General features: G+C 38.5%; 1 protein-coding gene across 1 annotated transcript in view; it reads right to left on the bottom strand.

Moving 5' to 3' along the window:
* The window catches only part of LOC120526584 (G-protein coupled receptor family C group 6 member A-like), a 68,670-nt gene that overhangs the window by 1,806 nt on the left and 41,077 nt on the right, over window positions 1-25,787 (bottom strand). The window contains exon 4 of the mRNA XM_039749745.1: window positions 17,800-17,917. Within this exon, the coding sequence (XP_039605679.1) occupies window positions 17,800-17,917 (118 nt within the window). The remainder of the gene's footprint in view (window positions 1-17,799; window positions 17,918-25,787) is intronic.

Genomic DNA, 25,787 nt, shown 5'->3' on the forward strand with positions numbered 1-25,787 from the left:
GTTCGGTATTCTTCAACTTGAAGTTATATCTTCACAAACATGGTATATATGCACACAAAATTGTGTTCTAAAGATAAGTGCTTCCTTCAAATTTAATGAAATATCATGTCGGAGCTGGCACTTTATATTGCAAGCTATTGAGCAGGAGGAAAAGCTTAAAAACTTACCAAAATCATCCATTTTTCAAAGACAGTTGTCAAGTATTGATCCATGTCTTGCGCTTACACACACACATTGTAAAATAGTGTATACATGTCATTTTTGGACAAAAAAATGCCAATATTATTATTAGATTCAGACATTTTAAAAGAAGACCGGCCATGCGTGGTAGCTCAGCACTTAATCTTCCTGGGCAACAACTTTTCGCCCTAATCCCAAAGACCAAATCACAGTAAATCTTTCATGCCACGTTGTTGGTTTTGTTTTGATTTACTAGTGTAATTATTTGAGATCTCACATAAGAAAATAGAAAACGTATTATTCCCATAGAAAAAATAATACAAGGAATATACGATAATATGGTTATTTCTAGATCCCTTTTGTCATCTCAAACATACATCAGAAACATGGAAAGTGCAAATCTATATTCGACAACTGTCAATGTATTTGGTAAGTTTTTAAGCTTCTCATCCTGCACCATAGCCACCATTGTAAAGTGGCAGTGTGGTAAGTTCTTTTTTTAAATTTATAAAAGCGTTTAACATTAGAACACAATTTCATATGGCAAATTCACATACGCCATGTTTGAGAAGAAATAATTTTGTCTTAAAAATACCAAACTTAGCCTTTAACATTACCAAATAGACTGTGTCACCTATGTGTGCTTGGGAGACAACTCGAAGGCTCATCTAATGGCAGTTCCACCCTGAGCCGAAGGTTGCCGCTGTTGAAAAATGCTTCTCCTCCTTTCTCTACTACAGATTGGATGACTGCCAGTCCCAGTGATGTCACTTCAGGGTTATTCTTTCCTAGCCCCACCCCTTCCAGTACAACTTCATTTTAAGGGACAATAAACCCATCTTTGTGTCAGTCGATAACTTGACTCCTGTCTGAGAAGACCTCTAACGTTTTTGTGCTTTCTTCCACCAATTATTCGGAGTTTGCCTCTGACGTGTCCAACACTTCATCTGTGTGCTTTTTTTTCTTAAAACTGTTATTCACTCGCACAAATCCAAATGCACTAAAACTGTCAATTCTCAGACCAAAATATGCCTAATAATACTAGAACTATTTCATATTTACCTTTTAATTTAAAAATTCTTGAAAGAGTTGTCACCACTTATCTCATCTTACTCATTGCAAACATACTTTAAAAGTTTCAGTCTGATTTTCTTACCAGCCTAAGTATAGATATAGCATGAATTTTTGCTGTCTAAGCCATTTTAAGATCTTCTAATAAAAAAATATAAACATCCATCCATCCATTATACAACCTGCTGTATCCTAACTACAGGGTCACGGGGGTCTGCTGGAGCCAATCCCAGCCAACACAGAGTGCAAGGCAGGAAACAAACCCCAGGCAGGGCGCCAGCCCACCGCAGGGCACACACACCCACACACCAAGCACACACTAGGGACAATTTAGGATCGCCAATGCACCTAACCTGCATGTCTTTGGACTGTGGGAAGAAACCGGAGTACCCAGAGGAAACCCATGCAGACACGGGGATGACAGTTATTATGTGGTTAGGTTAAGCACAGTATTTGACACCTGTGACCACTGTTTTGAACTTTGAATGGTTTAGTTCAATTCTAGTTAGGCAGAGATATGTTATGATAATACTTCATCTGTACAAGAAAGATATGGTCAACCTCAACGTTTAAGGTTTGGACCCTCTTACATTTTCATGCATCTAAGGCCATTTTTTTAATTTACTTACTGCTTCTGAAAGATTTATAGTCAGGGAAATAGCATCTATTTTCTCTTACATGCAAATGATTCACAACTATGTCTTTTCCTCAGACCAAATGCAATTTTTCCCATTGTGCCCTTAATAATTTATGTCTACAATTTAAAGGATTGCATAAGCAATGACTACCTGTCTTACAGTACAAAAAATATTACTAACTATAGGGAGTGATACAGACTGCACCAAGGACCTGTTCACTCACAAACCAATGTGATAATATCACCAAAGTAACAAGAAAAAATATACCAAAAAATAGATTCTCTATAGTGCACAACTTTAAAAGTATATTACACATACAGTGCCTTCTGTTTGTAAATTTTTATAGTCTTACAGCTTAGGTTTAGATCTAATTTCAAAATCCTTCTTCTTACATTTAAAGCTTTAAATGGCATAATTCCCACCTTGTTTTCTTATCTGTATATTGATACCTGAGCATATATGACAATTTTAAGATGCCAGTCTACTACCGACTCCAAGGTTTAATAAGACAACAGTGGTAGGTGAAGCTTTATAACAGCACCATAATACTATGGAATTGTATGACTGCATGAGTAAGAAATGCTTATCAGTCTTAGTATTTAAATCCAGGGTGAAAACTCATTACTTTAGTATTGCATTCCCTGATTAGTGGTTCATATCGCAACTCTTCTTCTTAGTTATTTGCACAAAAATAAAAACCTGAATATTACTGACCCTCCTTGATTCTGTTTCTCTTCCTCACATCCTGCTGTGATATTTGGTGCCACTGCTATAGTGAAAATGTGTTGCTCCTGTCCATGGGTATTGCTACCAGAGACATCGCAAATTTTGGAAAATGAGGGTGTAAAAATTTAATATTCTTATTAGACTGCTCAAAACAATTCTTCACATATTTGAGAATGTCAAAGGTGTGGACAGCCATCTAGCCAAAGTCACCAGAATTACGACTTTGCCTGTTGTGAGTGACCTTAGGCTTCCCACAGAATTTTATTTTCAGCAGTAATGCTGTTGACTAGAGTTTTTTGTTTCCTTTTCTTCCATTATCAACTAGACATCAATTCCAATGTTAATAGAATTCTATTCTGAGGATTTGCTAATGTTAATTACATTGAAATATGCTGTTTTACTGTGCTTTGGCCTAATTTGTGTTCTTGTGTATGTAAATGTTCTATGATTTATTTATTTTTGTCATTATTTATTAGGTGGAAACTTATACATGTACTCTAGGTCTGCAAAAATGAATTGAACTGAAAACTTTTAAAAATAATAATATAATATGATATTTTATAAAATGAGAACATTATGCATCCTATCTAACAAAGCAGCGTCTGTGATATGAATGACACATAGAACTAAATCGCCCACCTACTCCCTTGACCTAAGTATTGCATTATATTATTCCTGTTTCTTCAATACCATATTTTATCAGATTTCCTTGAACCTGAAGAATGTGGCCCAGCAAGAAGGTGAAAAGAAAAAGGCAGGTTGCACATGGAGTAAGAAAACAAACTGCCCTCAATCTACTTTTCAAGATACTGTAGGTTACAGAACATATGTACCAGTGTGTCTTTTTGTGTTATCCCTTCCTGTGCTTTGTTATCTCTCCTTTATTAATAAAAGTCTCCCGTGCTTTTACATCTTCTTGGTCCGGCATTATATTATTCTGGAGTAAGGTAATATGCAGTGAATTCAGAAAATATTTGTATCTTTTGGTCATCTGCACAATTTATTGTGTTTAAGATTTAATTTTAATTGGATAAATGTGCCTTTTTTTGAGCAAAGACTTATCCCATTACAAAAGGGACATAGGCTAGAACCCTGTGTTTAAGAATGTATGTTTGTCTTCCAAAAACCAAAACTATCAATTTTCACAACATTCGTTCCTTACTCCTATGAAGTGACACAAAATGGGCTTGGTATTTGATTTGTTATGTCAGTCCTGCTCTCTACATCTTCCTGGTACTTTCCTTCATATTTTTTTGGGAGTGTCCAGATGTTTATGTCTTTATATATTGCCTATTTACTTTTCTGTATATTAAACTGTAAAATTCCCTTTTTTTTCCATGTTGTCTCCTTGCTGATGATTCTTCCCTTTCCTTTAATTATTTAAAAAAGAGAATGTTCTTATTAATTGCTGTAGCTGTTAAAATCATTATTACATCTAGATGGAAATCTCCATAATTGATGACCACTCAACACTGGGTTGTTTTTAATTTTTTTAACTGAATCCATTTAGAAATGTCCACTGCTAGAATTAATAGTGCTTCACCTAAATCTGTCAATCTGTGCAGGTTGGCCGCTGATGCAATAAAAGCCTATATGTAGCTTCTTTTTTTATTTTTGCACCTTTGTTGTCAGGTATCTTTCATGGTATTATAAATGTGTAGCTGAAACTCCAGAGCCCTTTGGTGAGTCAGGGGTTATGATTTTGTTATTTTTTTGTATGTAATTTCCATGTTGGGACTAGGTGTGGGGTGGATGTGTACTAGTTTGGATTTTTTTGTTTGTTTTTCTTTATTACTACATTGCTATTACATTTGTTATTTGAAACTTTTGACTGTTTATTTTAATTGATGGAAAATAAATAATCATGTGATCAGAGAATAAAGTTTGCAAATTTGCTAAAATCAAAACTGAAATCTCTCATTCATATATTAAGAAGCCAAAATCTAATCCCTCGGCACCCAGGTCACCAATTCGGACCCAGAACAGATTCTCAGCACTCTGCAGTGTACCTGTGGAAACTGAAAATAAGAAAGTGCTCATAATTGCCGATTCCATAGTGTGGAATGTTAGAATTCCAAACTATATTAAACCAGCAGTTAATGTTAAATGCCTCGCATGTCGACGTTAATAATGTGTTTTAATGTCGGTAATAAATTCTGGAGATGCTATCATTTCTCCAAGACAACCACCTACAAGAGTTGTACCCAAATCTCTGGATTGTTCTGCGCATAGCAGTGGTGCTCCCTGTAACTGTTGCCTCTGCTGAGCGAAGTTTTTCTAAAATGAAGCTCGTCGAAACGTACTTGCGCTCATCAGTATCAATTCTGAATTAGCATAGGCTTTATCATATGAAGAGCTCATTTACGACTTTGCCTCAAGAAAAAGCAGAAGTGTGCCTTTGTAAATTTTGAACTTTGGAAAGCTCCAGCAGATGACAGTGTTGATTTTATTTCAGTTTATTATTGTTTATTTTATTTATTATAAATGTTTTATTTAAAGTGTAATTTTAGTTTGAATTTTTTGCTGTAGAGCTACAATTGTAATTTATAAATGATACAATTTATTTATGTATTTACTTTTATTTGAATAAAGTTCTATTTTGGCCCCTATAGTAGGTGTCTTTTTTATTATTTTATTTTCGCCTCCGTAATATTTGGGGGAGGGGGCACAAAAGTAAATTTCTGCTTAGGGCACCCATTTGGCCGGCAGCGGCCCTGATTATTTATGTATTGAAAAAAAGAAGCTTGCCAGGAATTGCCTGAAATTTCCAGGTAAGGAGGACCTTTGTTTGCATTTTGTAATGGTCTCCGTTAAATTTGTAAAACTGCCTACAACTGAACTATACTACAGTATATATAATATATACAGTATATGCATAAGCTGCTTCAGTTGTATTTTAGTTAACGCATTAAGGAAAAAAGTTTTGGAGTTGTGGTGGCAGATGCTTAAGATGTTTTTGTAGTTGCATTTTGTTTAGATTTGTTAAGCTTTGTTTCTGTTCAATTTCTCGGTTATCTGTTTTAGATCTAGGTTAGCAAAGGAGGGCTGCTAACATTTTCTTGCTTTACGGGAATCCACTTAAAAATTATAATGGGAAAAAAATCATTTGCAAAACCGGTCTAAACCAGTCCATTGGTATTTAAAACACTTTAAATATTTAGTCTGGAATTTCCAAGAATACTTAATACAGCAAGAATTAAACACTCTATTCTAAATTAAACATTATATTCAGAGACTCCTCTTTATTTCCTAAATTATATGATTTATAATTCAGTTTTTAAACTAACATAAAATGTTATTCTAAAAACATGTAAGTAGGTTTAGGTAACTCTCATTTTCATGCTCTGAAAATCATTTTGTAATGTGATATTTGTTAATCCATCCATTCATCTTCTACACAGAGTCACAGGGAAGCTGAATCTGATCCCAGCAAACATCAGGTGCAAAGCAGGAGCAGTCCCTGGACAGGGAGGCAGCCCATTGCATGGTGAGTACATACAAGCACACATGCATCATGGTCTAATTTAACGTGATCAATCCTCCTGCCCTACATGTTATTAGACTGTGAGAAAAGAAACTGAAGAAAACCCACACGGAAATGGGGAGAACATGCAAACTCCACACAGGGAATACCCAGAACTTAAAACCTGGTCTCCTTGTCTCAAGGTAGCAGTGCTACCACTGTGTCACCATCCTGCCACATATTCAATAACACAAAAATTGTGGGAAGCTGTAAAAATTTTTGGAAGTACTGGGCATAAGGAAGGACCCAGAATGTTGATCCATCACAGGCTGAACCCACACACACCTACAGCCATTTATTGGACTTACTTAGACATACCAATCAACTTAATGTATATCTTTGGTGTATGGGAAAAGAACCTGAGTGGGTTTCCAGGTTACTTGTCTTGAATTTTTTGGTAACGTTTCCTATCATTCTTTTATTCATCTCTTTATTATTTGGCCACTTTTTCTGGAGAAAAGGCCATGCAGACATGGGATTAATGTACAACCTCCAAGTTTTGAACTAAGTCTCCTGGGGCCTCATGTATAACGCCGTGCGTAGAACTCGCACTATAACATGGCGTAAGCACAAAAGCCGAAATGTGCTTACGCACAGAAAAATCCAGATGCAGGAATCTGTGCGTATCTAACTTCCACGTTCTTCGCTACATAAATCCCGATCAGCGTGAAAACTAACGCTCGTGCACGCGCTTTATGTAACGTCCCAACTCCTCCCCGAATTACGCCAAATTTGAATATGCAAATCAATATAAATCGCCCTTAAGCTCAGCCTTCTGTGAAAAGACAATGGTCAAAGCACGAGGGAAAATATAATAATTTCAGCGAATACCAAGTGGAGGCAAAGGAAAAACATACTATTTGTTCAAATAAACCGTGGTATAATCAACAAAAGGAAGTTGATCGAGTGACTTAGTGTGTTGGAGAAACTTGAAAGCTCACATTCACAAAATCGCACAGTGCCGGAAATAAAAAAGAAGTCACATATCAAAGTCGACGTGAAAAGCCGAGTTGTAGCCCACTGTCTGAGTGTCATATGAAAGTTTATTAGGGTACAGAGAAAAAAAGGCACACAGTGGGGAAAAAGCACGAAATGCAAACTTCAATCTCGAAATTTCCACTTTAATCACGTAGTTTATTTTGTCATTAAAGTAGAACATCATAAACTTCATCTTAAAATCGTTTAATTAATCAGTTTCTCAAATCACATTGTAATTAAAGTAGCACTTTAAATGCTTGGTTTTGTATGTGATCTTCTATGTGCTCTATGTGTGTGAATCACTACTTGCTTCTTAAACCGGCTCTCTTCCTCCAACTGGACACAGAATCCATTACATTCGTGATATTACAGCTCTCTGAATAACTAAAATACTGAGATGTATATGTGATGTCATTTTCATGATGATAGGAGTTAAAGCACGTTATTAAACATGTGTTTCACTTCGATGAAATAATTTATTGCAGCAGTACACTGGGCGGCTGTAGGCTTGTGGTGGCACTGGGCAGAGTAAGAATTGATGGCTCCTTCGCCCGCCCGTCAGTAAGGTAGCTTATGCACGGTGGATGGCCACGTCCGTTGCAGACACTGCATAGCCGCCTCGTGCTCATGACACAAGCATTTAACTTTTGCCGAAATTTGGCCGCTGCGTTTTTAGCTGTGTTGTTATTTTCTCTTTCTGTTTTATATTCAACTAGCAAAATACCCGAGCTTCAGCAGCGGAGAAGTAGTGTGTTAAAGAAGCAATGAAAAAGAAAAGGAAACATTTTGAAAATAACGTAACATGATTGTCAATGTAATTGTTTTGTCACTGTTGTGAGTGATGAGTGTTGTTGTCATATATATATATATATATATATATATTTACACACACACACATAAACATATATATATATATATACATATCTATACATATACACATATATACATACATATATATCTACATATATACACATACATATACACACACACATAAATACATACACACATACATACATACACACAAATACATATATATATACATACATACACACACACATATATAAACATATATATATACATATACATACATATCTACATATATACACACACAGCTATTTCAGATCAGTGCAATACGCTGCTTGTTAAAACGGATGACTCCGCTCTTACGCAAGTCTGCGTGGATATTATGAACTATCGATTTGTTCAAGTTCTATTTAAATTTTAAATAGAAGGAATTTTTATTTAGTCGACAGAAATATCTTTGGTAGGAATGGTAAAACAGACAGGAATATTATTGTGAATAAATCAACTCAAACCTTAAACAACTTATAATATTTTGCTCTCCATAAAAATATATCCTGTCTAAATTATACAAGTTAGAAATAAAGTAAACGTTAAAAGAACAAACATTCAAATTTCTTTACTCTTATGTAATTTTATATAAAAAATAAACTTAGATTTTAAATATCCCAAAAGATTTTGCTCTCCATAAAAATATATCCTGTCAAAATTATACAAATTCAAATATGAACATGCTGCATAACAAAACCTGGAAATATAAATAAAATGTGTTCCTTTCAGCAATAACAAATCAAATCATTCAGTTGTCTTTGCTCATATGTCATTTTAGAGCTGGACGCCTGGCATCTTTTTGGCCACAGGTTCGTTTCTGTTTGGTGTGAGGTTCTGTGTTGTGGAGATTCTCAGGATGGATTGCAGGTGCTCATCAGTGAGGCGACTCCTGTGTGCTGTTTTGTTAAGTCTTTATCACTGAGAAGAGCTTCTCACACAGATATGTGCTACCAAACATGCACAAGGTTCGAGCCGCATGTAGACGGACTTTTTGTTCTTCAAAGTCACCAAAGCGCCGTGCAAACTCAGTGCGCAGTGCGCCAGTTTATCAGCAAAGTGCGATTTGGGAACACCGTAGTGACGACTTGGTTTAACATTACTTGGCAACAGGGAAAGTGGGGCAAGGTGCACTGGTGCATTTGTGTCTCCCATAAAAGCAGCTTCACTTGAAATCACTTTGTGATTGTGCACGGGTTAAAACGTCCGCTGAAGTGTCAGATTCTTATTTAATTATTCTGCTTTCTGTATCTTCTGCATTGCATTCAGGTTACCCTGATGTTTTGTCTCATAGTGCCGCCTTAGATTAAATTCTGTAATTACAGCCACATTAGCTCCACAAATGAGACACACGGGTTCAGTAAACATATACTCAGCCTCCCATCGGTTTTAAAGGCTCTATTTTCAGAATCAACTTTTCTCTTCAGCATCGTGTGAGCTAGCTTCGCAATAACTTGCAGCATCATAAGGTAGACTTGATTAACGCGTAAGTGTTCGGCAAGGCAGCTGAAGCGCTGCATTATGGGATCTGTAGTTTATTGTGTTACCAGCGCTTCATATACCCGGGCTTTAATAACAATAATACAGTATATAAAATGATGTGGCCCGCGGCCCTTGAGTTTGACACATATGGACTAAATAGAACTTGAAAAGATATATTTTTTCAAATGTGATCGCAATTCAGATAGAGTTGACGCGCACTACAGCCTGCATGCCTCAATAAGTCATCCTCCCTCGCTCTTACTTTTTACCGCTCATCTAATGAATACACTGAGTATGGCTTTACCAAAACAATCATTGATGGCTAATAAAGTATCCATTATTCGAGTATGTAGATCGGGATATATATATATATACATATATATATACCCGTATCGCAGCGAGAAGTAGTGTGTTAAAAAGCTAGAAAAGAAAAGGGAACATTTTAAAAATAACGTAACATGACTGTCAATATACAGTATTTGTTTTGTGAGTGTTACTGAGTGTTGCTGTCATCAAGGATTTGATTATCATTATTTCTTTCAATCAGGTTCGTATTTGTAGGATGTGTTGTGTTCAAGTTACATTCCGTGTTTGTCAATCGCTGTAAAGATGACAGGTTTCATTCATCGATTCGTTTCTTACTGCATCAATAAACAGCTCGTCTTCTTCTTTATCTGAGACCTGACACACTGCATGCACGGGTTTTTTACACTGTCTTCCTTTAGCGGGACATTGACTTTTTCCACCGTGTGCTTTGTTTCCGCAGTAGCTGGATTTATGAATATGCTTATCAGACGCTTCATATTTTTGCTGCCTTTTCAATTGTGTAATTCGGTTTTGTTCAGCTCTTTGGAACTGTTGCTTTTATCTGTGCACGCGCCAGTTCGTGAGAGCTCGGTGTACATGCATCGAAGGTTCCCAGCTGTGCTGGTGCCATCTCGTGCTATGTCCATGGCTGTATTTAATGTTACCTTAGTCCTGGCACTTAAAACTTTCTCTCGCAGTTTCGCTGAGTTTGTGTCAAACACCACCCTGACCATCTCATCTTCCTCTCCATAAGCACAGTCCTTCACCCGTGAATATTTACCCGTGGCAGTTTGCTATTGGATTGCCGCTGACGGACGGCCTTATATGGGCAGGCACTAAATTACAAACGCCAGCGGCAGCCTGTCTATGAACTTAAAAAGTGTAGGTTTACATCGTGCTTTGTTTCCGAAGTAGCAGAACTCATGAATATGGTTGTATATGTCACTCGCTCGCTTCTTATTGTTTCGCTGCCTTCTCAATTATATAATGCATGTTTTCTTCAGCGCTTTTTTGAGGTCTTCCTGGTTTTCTATGTACTGCGTGATTACGTGGGAGGCGTGATGATGTCACACGAAACTCCCCCACGGCGTTGAAGCTCATCTCCATTACAGTAAATGGAGAAAAACTGCTTCCAGTTATGACCATTACGCATAGAATTTTGATATAAAACCTGCCCAACTTTTGTAAGGAAGCTGTAAGGAATGAACCTGCCAAATTTTAGCCTTCTACCTACACGGGAAGTTGGAGAATTAGTGAGTGAGTGAGTGAGTGAGTGAGTGAGTGAGGGCTTTGCCTTTTATTAGTATAGATATACAGTATATTGGAGCAGCCGTCACTGCAGTCAGTTCTTTTCTTTCCCCAAGTAACCGATCGCCATACAATTAGCTCTGTAATAGAAGTTAAGCCATCTGTAAGTTTAGCGCCGATTCTTGAAAACGTTTAAAGAACATTGAAATATCTTCGTAGTACATGGTTAATTATTCTATCCTTAACGATACTCCCAGTGAAGAATATAGATTATTTAAATGAAGTTAAAGTTTTATCTGTATAATTTAATAAATATTTTGCTGTATTTCACCTTAAAAATGATATCGTCATCATATGTAAATACGCGCTTTACAAAATGGCTCAGGTTGTGCGATATTATAACTGTAGTGCAAGTTTACAGTGGGGTGATTGTCCTTATAAGTACAAACAGTTCTACAAGGTGCAATTGATTGAGTGCATTTAAAGTTCTTGGGATGAAACTGTTTCTAAACCGCGAGGTCCATACAGGAAAGGCTTTAAAACGTTTTGTTGTGGCTGAGACAGCGTGTCCATGAAACTGTATACTAATAATTCTCTTTTCGATCAGCTGCTGCTGTGATTCACACTCAGATACAGTGATATAAATACTCCGAGTCGTGCAGTGAGACTAATATGGAAAAAGATGATCCGCTGTGGCAACTCCTAACAGGAGTAGCTGAAAGAAGAAGAAGAAGAAGAAGGAGAAGTGAGAGTAACAACGCTAAAGCAGTTATGGTATTTGGAATACTATGGCTATTTCCTGGACCATTATATTGGTACAAGTTAATTACAATCAGATGCATTACACTAATAAACAATGTGCGGTTAGTTTCAGTGTATTTATAAAGCCGCGCCAGGAAAATAAGGAGTAACCACACAGGAATAGTAGCACTGCTTTGACTCTGGGTGCCGCCAGTCTGCAAAACCGAGCAGAGAACTTGCGTACGACAAGCCATGAGGTACCGTGGAAAAGTGCGTGGCTTTACGCCAAGTGTAGGTTTTATACATCACGATTTGAACGTGGAAAAGTTCTTATGCAACATTTCTGCGCGTACGCACCGTTTATACATGAGGCCCCTGGAGATCTGAAACAACAGTGCTGTCAATGGATCGTTGTACTCTCTGTCTACCTTTTCTGTGTTTTGAAAGCAGTGCCATCATTAGGGGGAGGCTTCTGGGGCTTTTGCCTGTGATCTCAGGTGTCCAGCCCCTTATTTCTGAGAGAACCCACCCCAACCTCATCTCATGGTCTCTACCATCCAGTCTCTGATCTTGAAAATCTAGGCTTCCTCTCATTATGCCTTCTGACATGCATTGCACGAAACTCCATGTGAAACTGGGGGCAATAACTGAGTGAGGGCTAAGCCCCTAATAACTGCTAAAGTTGGTGACACCCCCTTTTAAAACAATGATATATTGGAAATAAAATAAAATGAACTACTTATGACTAAAAAAGTAAAACCGGAGACAAGCTTGTGCCAAAGGAAAACAAAATAACTTATTGAAGAGTCATGAACTTTTTAATATGGTAATTGATTTCACAGGTGCCATTTTCATTATGGTGTCTTTATGGGCAAAGAATTCAAATAGTGGTATTTGTCCCTATGAGGAAATTTGGCTTTTTACAGAAGCTCTTTAAATAAATAAATACTTAAATAGGTAGATAAATAAATATACATATAAATTAATTACAAATAAATTCACATTTCTGTATTTTGTTTGATCATATTATTATTGTTATTTCTATTATTACTCATGTTTGTTATGTTATTGCTTCCCTAACATGTTTAATTGATGTGGCCATTTTGTACTCTGTTACCTTGTGTCCCACCATATTGTTTATAACAACCACACTTGTGGCTAGTCATGTGTCACAAGAATGTGTCACAACTAGGTGGGAAATACTGTAACAGAGGTTACGAGGCACTTGAAAAACAAGAATTTCCAGATTGTTTCTGGTTAGAACTGTCATGATTCTGGTATTCTAGCTCATGCAAAATGTATTTATGTTCATGTTTTGCATTTAAAGATTAGTTTTAGTAGTTATTCTAATTGAATAATAACATTATTTTGGTTATATTTTGGTCATTGCTTTTTAAATAATGACATGCTATCCGTGATTCTTACTTGGTATTAGGACCTTCTTGGGTGTTTTTTTCAATTGTGAAATTTTGAATTTACTTTGAGTAGCCAATTTGTGTTTTTTTGATCTTCCAGTTTTGACCCTAGTCTGTTTCCAACTTATTTCTTTCATCTATTGATCTTATTAAAATCTGCAATTGGAAGTTTTTTAAACCTTTTGAAAAGATCTTTGAATTTGAATTTTGTTTGACATTTTAATTTTTGTGTTTGCTTGCTGTTAAAAACTAATCAATCTCTGGTATGTGTTTACTCTTTTACTTGACCCCATTTTGTGCCTGTTGAATATGTTTTGTTCCTTTTTGAAAAACCCCTACAGTTTCAGCTTTGTCAACACATCAAGTGATTAATTGGATTTTGAAGATTTATGACTAGGGGAAGTTGCTGATTTTGGGTTCCCAGGTTCCTTGTCAGGAACTGTTTGCAACGTTTCTTATCATCTTTTTATTCATCTCTTTATTATTTGGAAATTTTTTCTATCTTTACATCATTATGTGACAATTAAATTGCAAATTGCAATGTTTTATAATTTTAGTTTTAATTTTGTTTTTACAATGTACTGATATGAAATCACTTTGGCTATTTGAATATTGCAGTAAGATGATGTCATCATTCTGTCATCGTGGATGCTGGTCACTATGACACGATGAGAGTGTGGCCTTGGTTGGTTCATGGTTAGCAAGTTGTTCTGATTCTCTGTATGTTCATTATTATTTCCTTGGTTCAGTAATTTTTTCCCTTGGTTCGGAAATATGCTGATTTCACTCTCACTCCAATTTTGTAGTTTTGTTGTGTTCTGGTACCTATAATTTTGTTTTATTATTTTATATATATATATTATTGCAGTGCCATTTTGTTGTTTAGTTGGTGTTTTAAATTAAAGGAACACTTTAAAAACACATTAGATCTCAATGGGAAAAAATCCTGCTGGATATCTGTACTGATATGGACTGGTTAATATGTTAGGAACGAAAGATGCCACATTGTTTGATGGAAATGAAAATTATCAACTTACAGAGGACTTAATTCAAAGACACCCTGAAAATCAAAGTGAAAAAATGATGCCGAAGGCTAGTTCATTTTGATGAAATTTCATTGCAGCAACACAAAATCGTACTCTATAGTTTGTATGGTAACCCCATATGCTTGTATGCATGCCTGACAACGTCGGGGCATGGTCCTAATGAGTTGACGGATAGTGTCCTGGGGGATCTCCTCCCAGATCTGGACCAGGGCATCACTGGGCTCCTGGACAGTCTGAGGTGTAACCTGGTGGTGTCAGATGGACTAAAAAATAATGTCCCAGAGATGTTCTATTTGACTTAGGTCATGCGAGCACGGGAGCCAGTCAATGGTATCAATTCTTTCATCCTCCAGGAACTGCCTGCATACTCTCACCACATGAGGCCGGGCATTGCCCTGCACCCAGAGGAACCTAGAACCCACTGCACCAGCATAGGGTCTGACAATGGGTCCAAGGATTTCATCCCAATATCTAATGGCAGTCAAGGTGCCGTTGTCTAGCCTATAGAGGTCTGTGTGTCCCTCCATGGATATGCCTCTCCAGATCATCACTGACACACCACTAAACCAGTCATGCAGAATGATGTTATAGGCAGCATAATATTCATAACACTCTCCACAGCTTCTCCAGACCCTTTCACGTCTGTCACATGTGCTCAGAGTGAACCTGCTCTCATCCGTGAAAAGCACAGGGCACCAGTGGTGGACCTGCCAATTCTGGTATTCTATGGGAAATGCCCATCGAGCTCCATGGTGCCGGGCAGTGAGCACAAGGCCCACTAGAGGATGCCAGGCCCTCAGGCCACCCTCATGAAGTCTGTTTCTGATTGTTTGGTCAGAGACATTCACACCATTGGCCTGCTAGAGGTCATTTTCTAGGGTTCTGGCAGTGCTCATACTGTTCATCCTTGCCCAAAGGAGTAGGTACCGGTCCTGCTGATGTGTTAGGGACCTTCTATGGCCCTGTCCAGCTCTCCTAGAGTAACTGCCTGTCTCCTGGAATCTCCTCCATGACCTTGAGACTGTGCTGGGTGACACAGCAAACCTTTTGGCAATGGTACATATTAATGTGCCATCCTGGAGAAGCTGGACTACCTGTAGTATTTGAGGAGATCAATGCCACCTTGCCAGCAGAACATCCTGAAAAAAACATATACTCAACCTTTGCATAGTACCTTGTGTTTTTTTTCACGCCTGTTGCATTCTTACTGTAATTATATGGGGTTTGCCTTCGGGTGCCCCAGACCCTTTATCTGTGCCTTGTGTCTTCCTACAGTTGCGCAGTTGGCAGAATTATTTTGCGAGGAATCCGGAATTATGAGAGGAATTACGACATTATGGAGTTCATGCAACAGACGCAGATGGCGGAGGTCCAGGTCTTGAAAATCCAGATGGGGAAACAACAGACCCAACTCACTGAAATGGAGATATGTGGTCAGGCTTGCGCGGCTCTCCAGTGGGACTTAGGAATGGATCTGCCCCAGGTGATTCTACCACTACACCTAGATGATGATATTGAAACATAAGGAAAAGCGGTCCACACCACCCTGGTGTTACAAATGCGGAGAGCTTGGCCATACCATTCCCAAGGTCCCTGTTTTGGTGACCCCATGGACTGCAGTTGGGCCAAAAGATAAAGGTACTGTTATTTTGTGCACTCTCTGTTGTTTCTGAAAGATGAGGTGATAGTTGTAAATGGGTTTAAAGTTTCTGCACTTATTGATTCTGGCAGCAACGTCTCTATCATAGCTCACCAATTTATACTACCATGAAAATAGGAGTCATGATCGACCAGTCTGACCTGTATCCATGGGAAAACCCAGTGGTATCAGGCCATCTGATGTATTGTTGCTTTTATGGGGCAGACAAGGAAACTATGGATGGTTCTCGGGTGAGACTGGTCAGATAGTAATAGCGGAAGTATTCTCCTCACCTCTATGCAACCACTAGGCCTTGTTATTGACGGAAAAGGGCCGTCATAGGTTGCTCCCACACCGCAAATATGCCCATCTGTTGATGTAGCCACTCCATTGGAGGATACTGCCATTTTGCCGTTGACGTCTGATGACATAGACCAGAGGGTGCAGCGTCACAAACCCACTGAGTTGGCATGTGATCCCCTTGCCCAATTACAATTCCATTTTAGATAAACACTTGCTTTGTTCAAATGCAAACAATGGAGTGATGATTCCCTAAGGTTCACATTAAATGCAGTTGTTCTTATAGATGGCCAATGTACCAAACATCCCATGCCTCAGGGACCCCACTTTGTCCTAAAGAATGATTTATTATATCAGGTATCTGAGCATGAGGGTGGGGTGAGGATGCTGTTGTTAGTTTCACAGGCTTTCCAGCGACAAGTCTGCTAGCCTGCACACACCCACCTCTTTAGTGCCCATTTAGGCACCAAGAAGACCTTGGAGAGAATTAAACTTCAGTTTTACTGGATCTGGGCTGGGGTTACTGTCAGACACATGTACTTGGGGAAGGGCTTAGGCAAGTGTGATTTACCGCTGAAACATGAGGGGGCACTGTCTAATAACACTCTCTCATCTCCTTCTCCCTCTGCAGAAAGGAAGATTGACAACGCTCCAACTCTGACGTCGCTTCAGGGGTCAGATCATCTGGACCCACCCCATCCTCCAAGGATTCCTATTGTAGGAGGTCGATGCCATCTTGATAGCAGAACATCCTAAGAAAAGCATATACCCAACCTTTGCGCAGTACCACACATTTTTTTTCTCACCTTTTGAGTTCTTTAATATACAGGGTTTGCCTTTGGGTGTCCCAGACTCTTTATCTGTGCCTTGTTTCTTCCTACAATACGTATATAAATATATACACTTTTTTCTTTTAAGAAAGATCTAAACAAGCATGTCAATACATGTCTTAGTTTAGCTTTGTTTACACAGATCGCAAAACTATAATTTTCCAGAAAGTTTATGGCTAGTGTTTACAAAAGACTACATAAGAACAGATATTTGCATGTTTAATAAGCACCAATAAAATTATTTCTTTTTTCACTGCTGATAGAAAAGTCTTTTGTTATCATATTTAAAACATGGTATGATTTATTCATATTGTTGTTGTTTTGATAATATAAAGAAAATGCAAAGAAATATGCTTTTAAGTCAATCCAAACCTAATTATTTATAGTCAGATTACAAAATCTTTACACTGCAGGTTTTACATAAAAAAGACTATTTGTCTGTGAATATTATGATATATTATTATAAATGTACCCAATTTACCCAATGTGCATTTTATGGTAGTGTTACAGATATCATTTCAGATCTTGGACACTAACTTTAAAAACAACAAATCTAATACTTTCAAACCCATTTAACCCAATTCAGTTTTAAGGGGGCTGGAAGCTTTCTTAATAGAACTGGATGCAAGCTAGGAACCACCTGTAGACAAGAATTCTCAGTGTAAACTTGGAGTCACTAATTAAGTATTAGTAGTGTGATATTTAAACTTAAGGTGTTTAATTAGACGAGGCAGTAATACCAACCACCACAGAACTTAACCATAAATAATTAAACATTTAGACCTCTCTTGCATGTATCTTAATTCCAGTTTTCTGTAGATACTTACATCCTCCTGAAGAATAGTATCCAGCACTGCAGGCTGTGCATTCAAAGCAACATGTTCTGTCAGTAGCTGTGAGCTTCTGTCCAGGTTTACACACCTTATAGCACATGTCAGCTGTTACCTAGTTTGTAAATAAACCAATAAAACATAATAATTACTATTAATAAAAAGAATATTAAGCATAAAAAGATAAAAAGCCTGCATTCTTGTTGATGTGGGCATCTGACAGAGACTATAGTTAGAGAAATATCATCTTGTGTGACATAATAAAGGATTAACCTTGCATAACATCTTTATTCTTGTATGTTCATTGCAAGTTCAAAAGATTTACAGAATTTCTTCACTATTCACACCAGCACAACAACCTTATTTCAAGATATAAACCAAGGTTTTATAATTTTACTAGCAAAATACCCGCGCTTCGCAGCGGAGAAGTAGTGTGTTAAAGAAGCAATGAAAAGAAAAGGAAACATTTTGAAAATAACGTAACATGATTGTCAATGTAATTGTTTTGTCACTGTTGTGAGTGATGAGTGTTGTTGTCATATATATATATATATATATATATATATATACACATACATACATACACACACATATATACACACAAATACATATATATATATATACATACACACACACATATATATACATATACATACATATCTACATATATACACACACAGCTATTTCGTATCAGTGCAATACGCTGCTTGTTAAAACGGATAACTCCGCTCTTACGTGCAAGTCTGCGTGGATATTATGAACTATCGTATTTGTTCAAGTTCTATTTAAATTTTAAATAGAAGGAATTTTTATTTAGTCGACAGAAATATCTTTGGTAGGAATGGTAAAAACAGACAGGAATATTATTCCTGAATAAATCAACTCAAACCTTAAACAACTTATAATATTTTGCTCTCCATAAAAATATATCCTGTCTAAATTATACAAGTTAGAAATAAAGTAAACATTAAAAGAACAAACATTCAAATTTCTTTACTCTTATGTAATTTTATATAAAAAATAAACTTAGATTTTAAATATCCCAAAAGATTTTGCTCTCCATAAAAATATATCCTGTCAAAATTATACAAATTCAAATATGAACATGCTGCATAACAAAACCTGGAAATATAAATAAAATGTGTTCCTTTCAGCAATAACAAATCAAATCATTCAGTTGTCTTTGCTCATATGTCATTTTAGAGCTGGACGCCTGGCATCTTTTTTTGGCCACAAGTTTGTTTCTGTTTGGTGTGAGGTTCTGTGTTGTGGAGATTCTCAGGATGGATTGCAGGTGCTCATCAGTGAGGCGACTCCTGTGTGCTGTTTTGTTAGTCTTTATCACTGAGAAGAGCTTCTCACACAGATATGTGCTACCAAACATGCACAAGGTTCGAGCCGCATGTAGACAGACTTTTTGTTCTTCAAAGTCACCAAAGCGCCGTGCAAACTCAGTGCGCTCAGTTTATCAGCAAAGTGCGATTTGGGAACACCGTAGTGACGACTTGGTTTAACATTACTTGGCAACAGGGAAAGTGGGGCAAATTGCACTGCATTTGTGTCTCCCATAAAAGCAGCTTCACTTGAAATCACTTTGTGATTGTGCACGGGTAAAAACGTCCGCTGAAGTGTCAGATTCTTATTTAATTATTCTGCTTTCTGTATCTTCTGCATTGCATTCAGGTTACCCTGATGTTTTGTCTCATAGTGCCGTCTTAGATTAAATTCTGTAATTACAGCCACATTAGCTCCACAAATGAGACACACGGGTTCAGTAAACATATACTCAGCCTCCCATCGGTTTTAAAGGCTCTATTTTCAGAATCAACTTTTCTCTTCAGCATCGTGTGAGCTAGCTTCGCAATAACTTGCAGCATCATAAGCTAGACTTGATTAACGCGTAAGTGTGGCAAGGCAGCTGAAGCGCTGCATTATGGGATCTGTAGTTTATTGTGTTACCAGCGCTTCATATACCTGGGCCATTAATAACAATAATACAGTATATAAAATTATCTCGACACATGAGTTTGACACATATGGACTAAATAGAACTTGAAAAGATATATTTTTTGAAATGTGATCGCGCAATTCAGATAGAGTTGACGCAGCACTACAGCCTGCATCCTCCCTCGCTCTTACTTTTTACCGCTCATCTAATGAATACACTGAGTATGGCTTTACCAAAACAATCATTGATGGCGAATAAAGTATCCATTATTCGAGTATGTAGATCGGGATATATATATATACATATATATATACCGCGTATCGCAGTGGAGAAGTAGTGTGTTAAAAAAGCTAGAAAAGAAAAGGGAACATTTTAAAAATAACGTAACATGACTGTCAATATACAGTATTTGTTTTGTGAGTGTTACTGAGTGTTGCTGTCATCAAGGATTTGATTTTCATTATTTCTTTCAATCAGGTTCGTATTTGTAGGATGTGTTGTGTTCAAGTTACATTCCGTGTTTGTCAATCGTTGTAAAGATGACAGGTTTCTTTCATCGATTCGTTTCTTACTGCATCAATAAACAGCTCGTCTTCTTCTTTATCTGAGACCTGACACACTGCATGCACGGGTTTTTTTACACTGTCTTCCTTTAGCGTGACATTGACTTTTTCCAACGTGTGCTTTGTTTCCGCAGTAGCTGGATTTATGAATATGCTTATCAGACGCTTCATATTTTTTGCTGCCTTTTCAATTGTGTAATTCGGTTTTTGTTCAGCGCTCTTTGGAACTGTTGCCTTTTATCTGTGCACGCGTCAGTTCACGTGAGCCGCTCGGTGTACATGCATCGAAGGTTCCCAGCTGTGCTGGTGCCATCTCGTGCTATGTCCGTGGCTGTATTTAATGTTACCTTAGTCCTGGCACTTAAAACTTCTCTCGCAGTTTCGCTGAGTTTGTGTCAAACACCACCCTGACCATCTCATCTTCCTCTCCATAAACACAGTCCTTCACCCGTGAATATTTAGTGGGAGTTTGCTATTGGATTGCCGCTGACGGACGGCCTTATATGGGCAGGCACTAAATTACAAACGCCAGCGGCAGCCTGTCTATGAACTTAATTTAAAGTGTAGGTTTACATCGTGCTTTGTTTCAAGTAGCAGAACTCATAAATATGGTTGTATATGTCACTCGCTCGCTTCTTATTGTTTCGCTGCCTTCTCAATTATATAATGCATGTTTTCTTCAGCGCTTTTTGGAGGTCTTCCTGGTTTTCTATGTACTGCGTGATTACGTGGGAGGCGTGATGATGTCACACGAAACTCCGCCCCCACGGCGTTCAAGCTCATCTCCATTACAGTAAATGGAGAAAAATAGCTTCCAGTTATGACCATTACGCGTAGAATTTCGATATAAAACCTGCCCAACTTTTGTAAGGAAGCTGTAAGGAATGAACCTGCCAAATTTCAGCCTTCCACCCACACAGGAAGTTGGAGAATTAGTGATGAGTGAGTGAGTGAGTGAGTGAGTGAGAGAGAGAGTGAGGGCTTTGCCTTTTATTAGTATAGATTGCCTTATCAGTGTTCAACAATATTAACCCAGCCACAGGGGATGCACAAACCAAAGTGTTTCTATACTATACTAAATGGGGAGGGTTACTTCAGGAAGGGCATCCAGTGTAAAATTTTGCATCAATATGTGGAAGACAATACAGATTTCCATACCAGATCACTAGAGGCACAGGTTAACAACGGCCACCACCAGCACTGTTAGCCAACAGGGTGTTGGCAGAAGTTGGGCTACTGTTTGCCAGAAAAGGAGAAGAAGAAGGGGGAGGTGTGTTTAGAGGCAGGTGAAGAAGAGGAAGGTGAAGAAAGTGGAACTGAGGGTAGAAACTTTGAATGCTGGCAGTATGACTGGTAAGGGAATATAGGTAGTTGATGTGATTGAGAGAGGGAAGGTTGATATATTGTGCTTGTAAGAGATTAAATGGAAGGGAATTAAGGCCAGGTATATCAGAGGTGGGTTCAAATTGTTCTATCATGTTGTGGATAGGAGGACAAAAAGGGGAGGGATTATTTTGAAGGAATAGTATGTCAAGAGTATTTTGGAGGTGAAAAGAGTGTGAGACAGAGTGATGATTGTGAAGCTGGAAATTTAAGGTGTGATGTTGAATGATGTTAGTGAATATGCCCTGCAGGTTGGGTGTACGATGGATGAGGAAGAAGATTTCTGGAGTGAGTTGGATGAAGTGGTAGAGAGTGTACCCGAAGGAGAGAGAGTGGTGATTGGCGCAAATTGCAATGGACATATTGATGAAGAAAACAGAGGAGATAAGGAAGTAGGTATGGTGTCAAAGTGAGGAATGCAGAAGGTCAGATGGCAGGGGATTGTCCGAAAAGCATGGGCATGGCTGTGGTGAATACGTATTTTAAGAACTGGGAGGAACATACAGTGATTTACAAGAGTGGAGGAAGATGCACACAGGTAGTTTATATCTTATGCAGGAGGTTACATCTAAATGAGGTTGAAGACTGCAAAGTGGAAGCAAGAGAAAGCATAGTTAGGCAGCATAGGATGGTGATCTGTAGGATGACATTGTAAATCAAGAAGAGGATGAAAATGAGGGAAGAGCCAAAGATCAAATAGTGGAAGTTGAAAAGGGAGACTGTGAGGTTTGGTTCAGGGAGGAGGTAATACAGGCGCTGGGTGGCAGTGAAGAGTTACCAGATACTTGGGTAACTACAGCAGAAGTAGTAAGGGTGACAGCAAGAAAGGTGCTGGGTGTGACATCTGGACAGAGGAAGGAGGATTAGGAAACCTGGCGGTGGAATGAGGAATTTCAGGAGAGTATACAGAGGAACAGGTTGGCAAAGAAGAAGTGGGATAGTCAGAAAGGTGCAGAAAGTAGACAGGAGTACAAGGAGATAAGGCAGAAAGTGAAGAGAGAAGTGGCGAAGGCTAAAGCAAAGGCTTATGATGAGTTATATGGGAGACTGGACACTAAGGAGGGGGAAAAGGACCTGTACTGATTGGCTAGACAAAGGGACCGAGCTGGGAAAGATCTGCAGTAGGTTATGGTGATAAAGGATAAAGATGGAAACATACAAGCGAAGAGAGTGTGTTGAGCAGATGGAGTTCTTTGAGAGGCTGATGAATGAAGAGAATGAGAGAGAGAGAAGGTTGGACGAAGTGGAGATAGTGAATCAGGAAGTACAATGGATTAGCAAGGAGGAAATACGGATAGCTATGAACAGGATGAAGAATTGAATGGCTGTCGGTCCAGATGACATACCTGTAGAAGCATGAAGGTGTTTAGGAGAGATGGCAGGGGAATTTTTAACCAGATTGTTTAACACTATAATCTCTGAAGTGTACAATTATTTTAATTGTCCCTGGCCTCCTTACATTTTCCAGAGATACGCCAAGAAGCTCATAGCTCCTTATCACTGCACTAATAGCCTACTTTTGTTTTGCAAATGTGTGGTTTAGCAGAACTCAGCCTGCTACACTGCCACCCCCCATTCAGTCAGATGAAAGCATTACCCTGCTGTAATCCTCACAGTTCAAGTGTTTATTTGGCAAAGCGTTTGTAAGAAATTATATAGGTAATGAATTACTGTGATTTGAAATACGTACATATCATGCGTGTTCCATGTCTACAATGATCTGTGTAAATATAGAATGACAGGAAATGCAAGGCAAGAAATGCTGAACACATGGCTAAAACAGAAAATGTTTTTATATGTTATAGTAATAACGACATACAGTAATTGTGAAGTGAAGTGTAGGATGTGTGAAGCCCAAATATTCAGGAAACTTTCACAAAAGATGTAACAAAACAAGTATGATTTTATTCAAGAATAAAACTGAAGAAAAAGAAATTGCTCAATCAGCATGTTGCTGAAGCCCAACTATCAGTATGTACAAAATAAGACGTTTGCATACGTGTGTTTCTGTGTTTCATTTTCAATCAGTTGTCACAGTGGTAATGCTGTTCCATTATGGATCTGCGCAGATGGCTCAGTGGATAAGCTACCATTTCGCAAAGGTGAGGTAATAGGTACAAATCCCACATCTTCTCTGTATTTAGCACTTTGAATAGTGAGTTGATATTACTATACTGCTCAAAAGAATTAAAGGAACACTTTTTAATCAGAGTATAGCATAAAGTCAATGAAACTTATGGGATATTAATCTGGTCAGTTAAGTAGCAGAGGGGGTTGTTAATCAGTTTCAGCTGCTGTGGTGATAATGAAATTAACAACAGATGCACTAGGGGGCAACAATGAGATGACCCCCAAAACAGGAATGGTTTAACAGGTGGAGGCCACTGACATTTTTCCCTCCTCATCTTTTCTGACTGTTTCTTCACTAGTTTTGCATTTGGCTACAGTCAGTGTCATTACTGGTAGCATGAGGCGATACCTGGACCCTACAGAGGTTGCACAGGTAGTCCAACTTCTCCAGGATGGCACATCAATACGTGTCATTGCCAGAAGGTTTGCTGTGTCTCCCTGCACAGTCTCAAGGGCATGGAGGAGATTCTAGGAGACAAGCAGTTACTCTAGGAGAGCTGGAGAGGGCCATAGAAGGTCCATAACCCATCAGCAGGACCAGTATCTGCTCCTTTGGGCAAGGAGGAACAGGATGAGCACTGCCAGAGCCCTACAAAATGACCTCCAGCAGGCCACTGGTGTGAATGTCTCTGACCAAACAACCAGAAAGACTTCATGAGGGTGACCCAAGGGCCCCATGTCCTCTAATGGGGCATGAGCTCACTGCCCAGCAGCATGCAGCTCGATTGGCATTCGCCATAGAATACCAGAATTGGCAGATGCACCACTGGTGCCCTGTGCTTTACAGATGAGAGCAGGTTTACCCTGAGCACGTGACAGAAGTGAAAGGGTCTGGAGAAGCCATGGAGAACATTATGCTGCCTGTAACATCATTCAGCATGAGCAATTTGGTGGTGGGTTAATGATTGTCTGGGGAGGCATATCCATGGAGGGTCACACAGACCGCTACAGGCTTGACAAAGGCACCTTGGCTGCCATTAGGTATGAGGATGAAATCCTTGGACCCATTGTCAGACCCTATGCTGGTACAGTGGCTCCTGGTGCACGACAATTCCTGGCCTCATGTGGTGAGAGTATGCAGGCAGTTCCTGGAGGATGAAGGAATTGATACCATTGACTGGCCACCACACTTTCCTGACCTAAATCCAATAGAACACCTCTGGGACATTATGTTTTGGTCCATCCAATGCCACCAGGTTGCACCTCAGACTGTCCAGGAGCTCAGTGATGCCCTGGTCCAGATCTGGGAGGAGATCCCCCACAACACCATCTGTCATCTCATTAGAAACATGCACCGATGTTGTCAGGCATGTATACAAGAACACAGGGGCCATACAAAGTGCTGCGTACAATTTTGAGTTGCTGCAATTAAATTATGGCAAAATGGACTAGCCTGCCACATAATTTTTTCACTCTGATTTTTGGGGCGTCTTTGAATTCAGGGCTCTGTAGGTTGATCATTTTCATTTCCATCAAACGATGTGGCATCCTTTCGTTCCTAACACATTACCCAGTCTATATCAGTATAGATATCCTGGAGGATTTCTTTTTCCCATTGAGATCTGATGTGTTTTCAAAGTGTTCCTTTAATTTTTTTGAGCAGTTTATTATAGTCATATAACAAAAACATGCATTTGATGCAAGTCTATAACATCCTGTGCAAATTTATGGTACTTGTAAAAGATGCTACTTTTCCTCACACACGGACATTCATGTCAGCATGTAATTTGAATGATTTTTTTATTCAGTTTTATTTTTGGATTTTTGAGTAAAAAAATCATTCAAATGACATGTTGATGTGAATGTCCACGTGTGAGGAAAAGTAACATCCACCATAGACACTGCTGTGTCTGTTTGCTCACCAAAACACCTAGAAGAAATGATTGAGCTGCATTTGTGTGTCTGCTTTTATCTCTTCAGTGCTAACTTTTACAAGTACCATAAATTTACAACAGTTGTTA

The sequence above is a fragment of the Polypterus senegalus genome, chromosome 3 (assembly GCF_016835505.1).
Source record: "Polypterus senegalus isolate Bchr_013 chromosome 3, ASM1683550v1, whole genome shotgun sequence".
Classification (NCBI taxonomy): Eukaryota; Metazoa; Chordata; class Cladistia; order Polypteriformes; family Polypteridae; genus Polypterus; species Polypterus senegalus.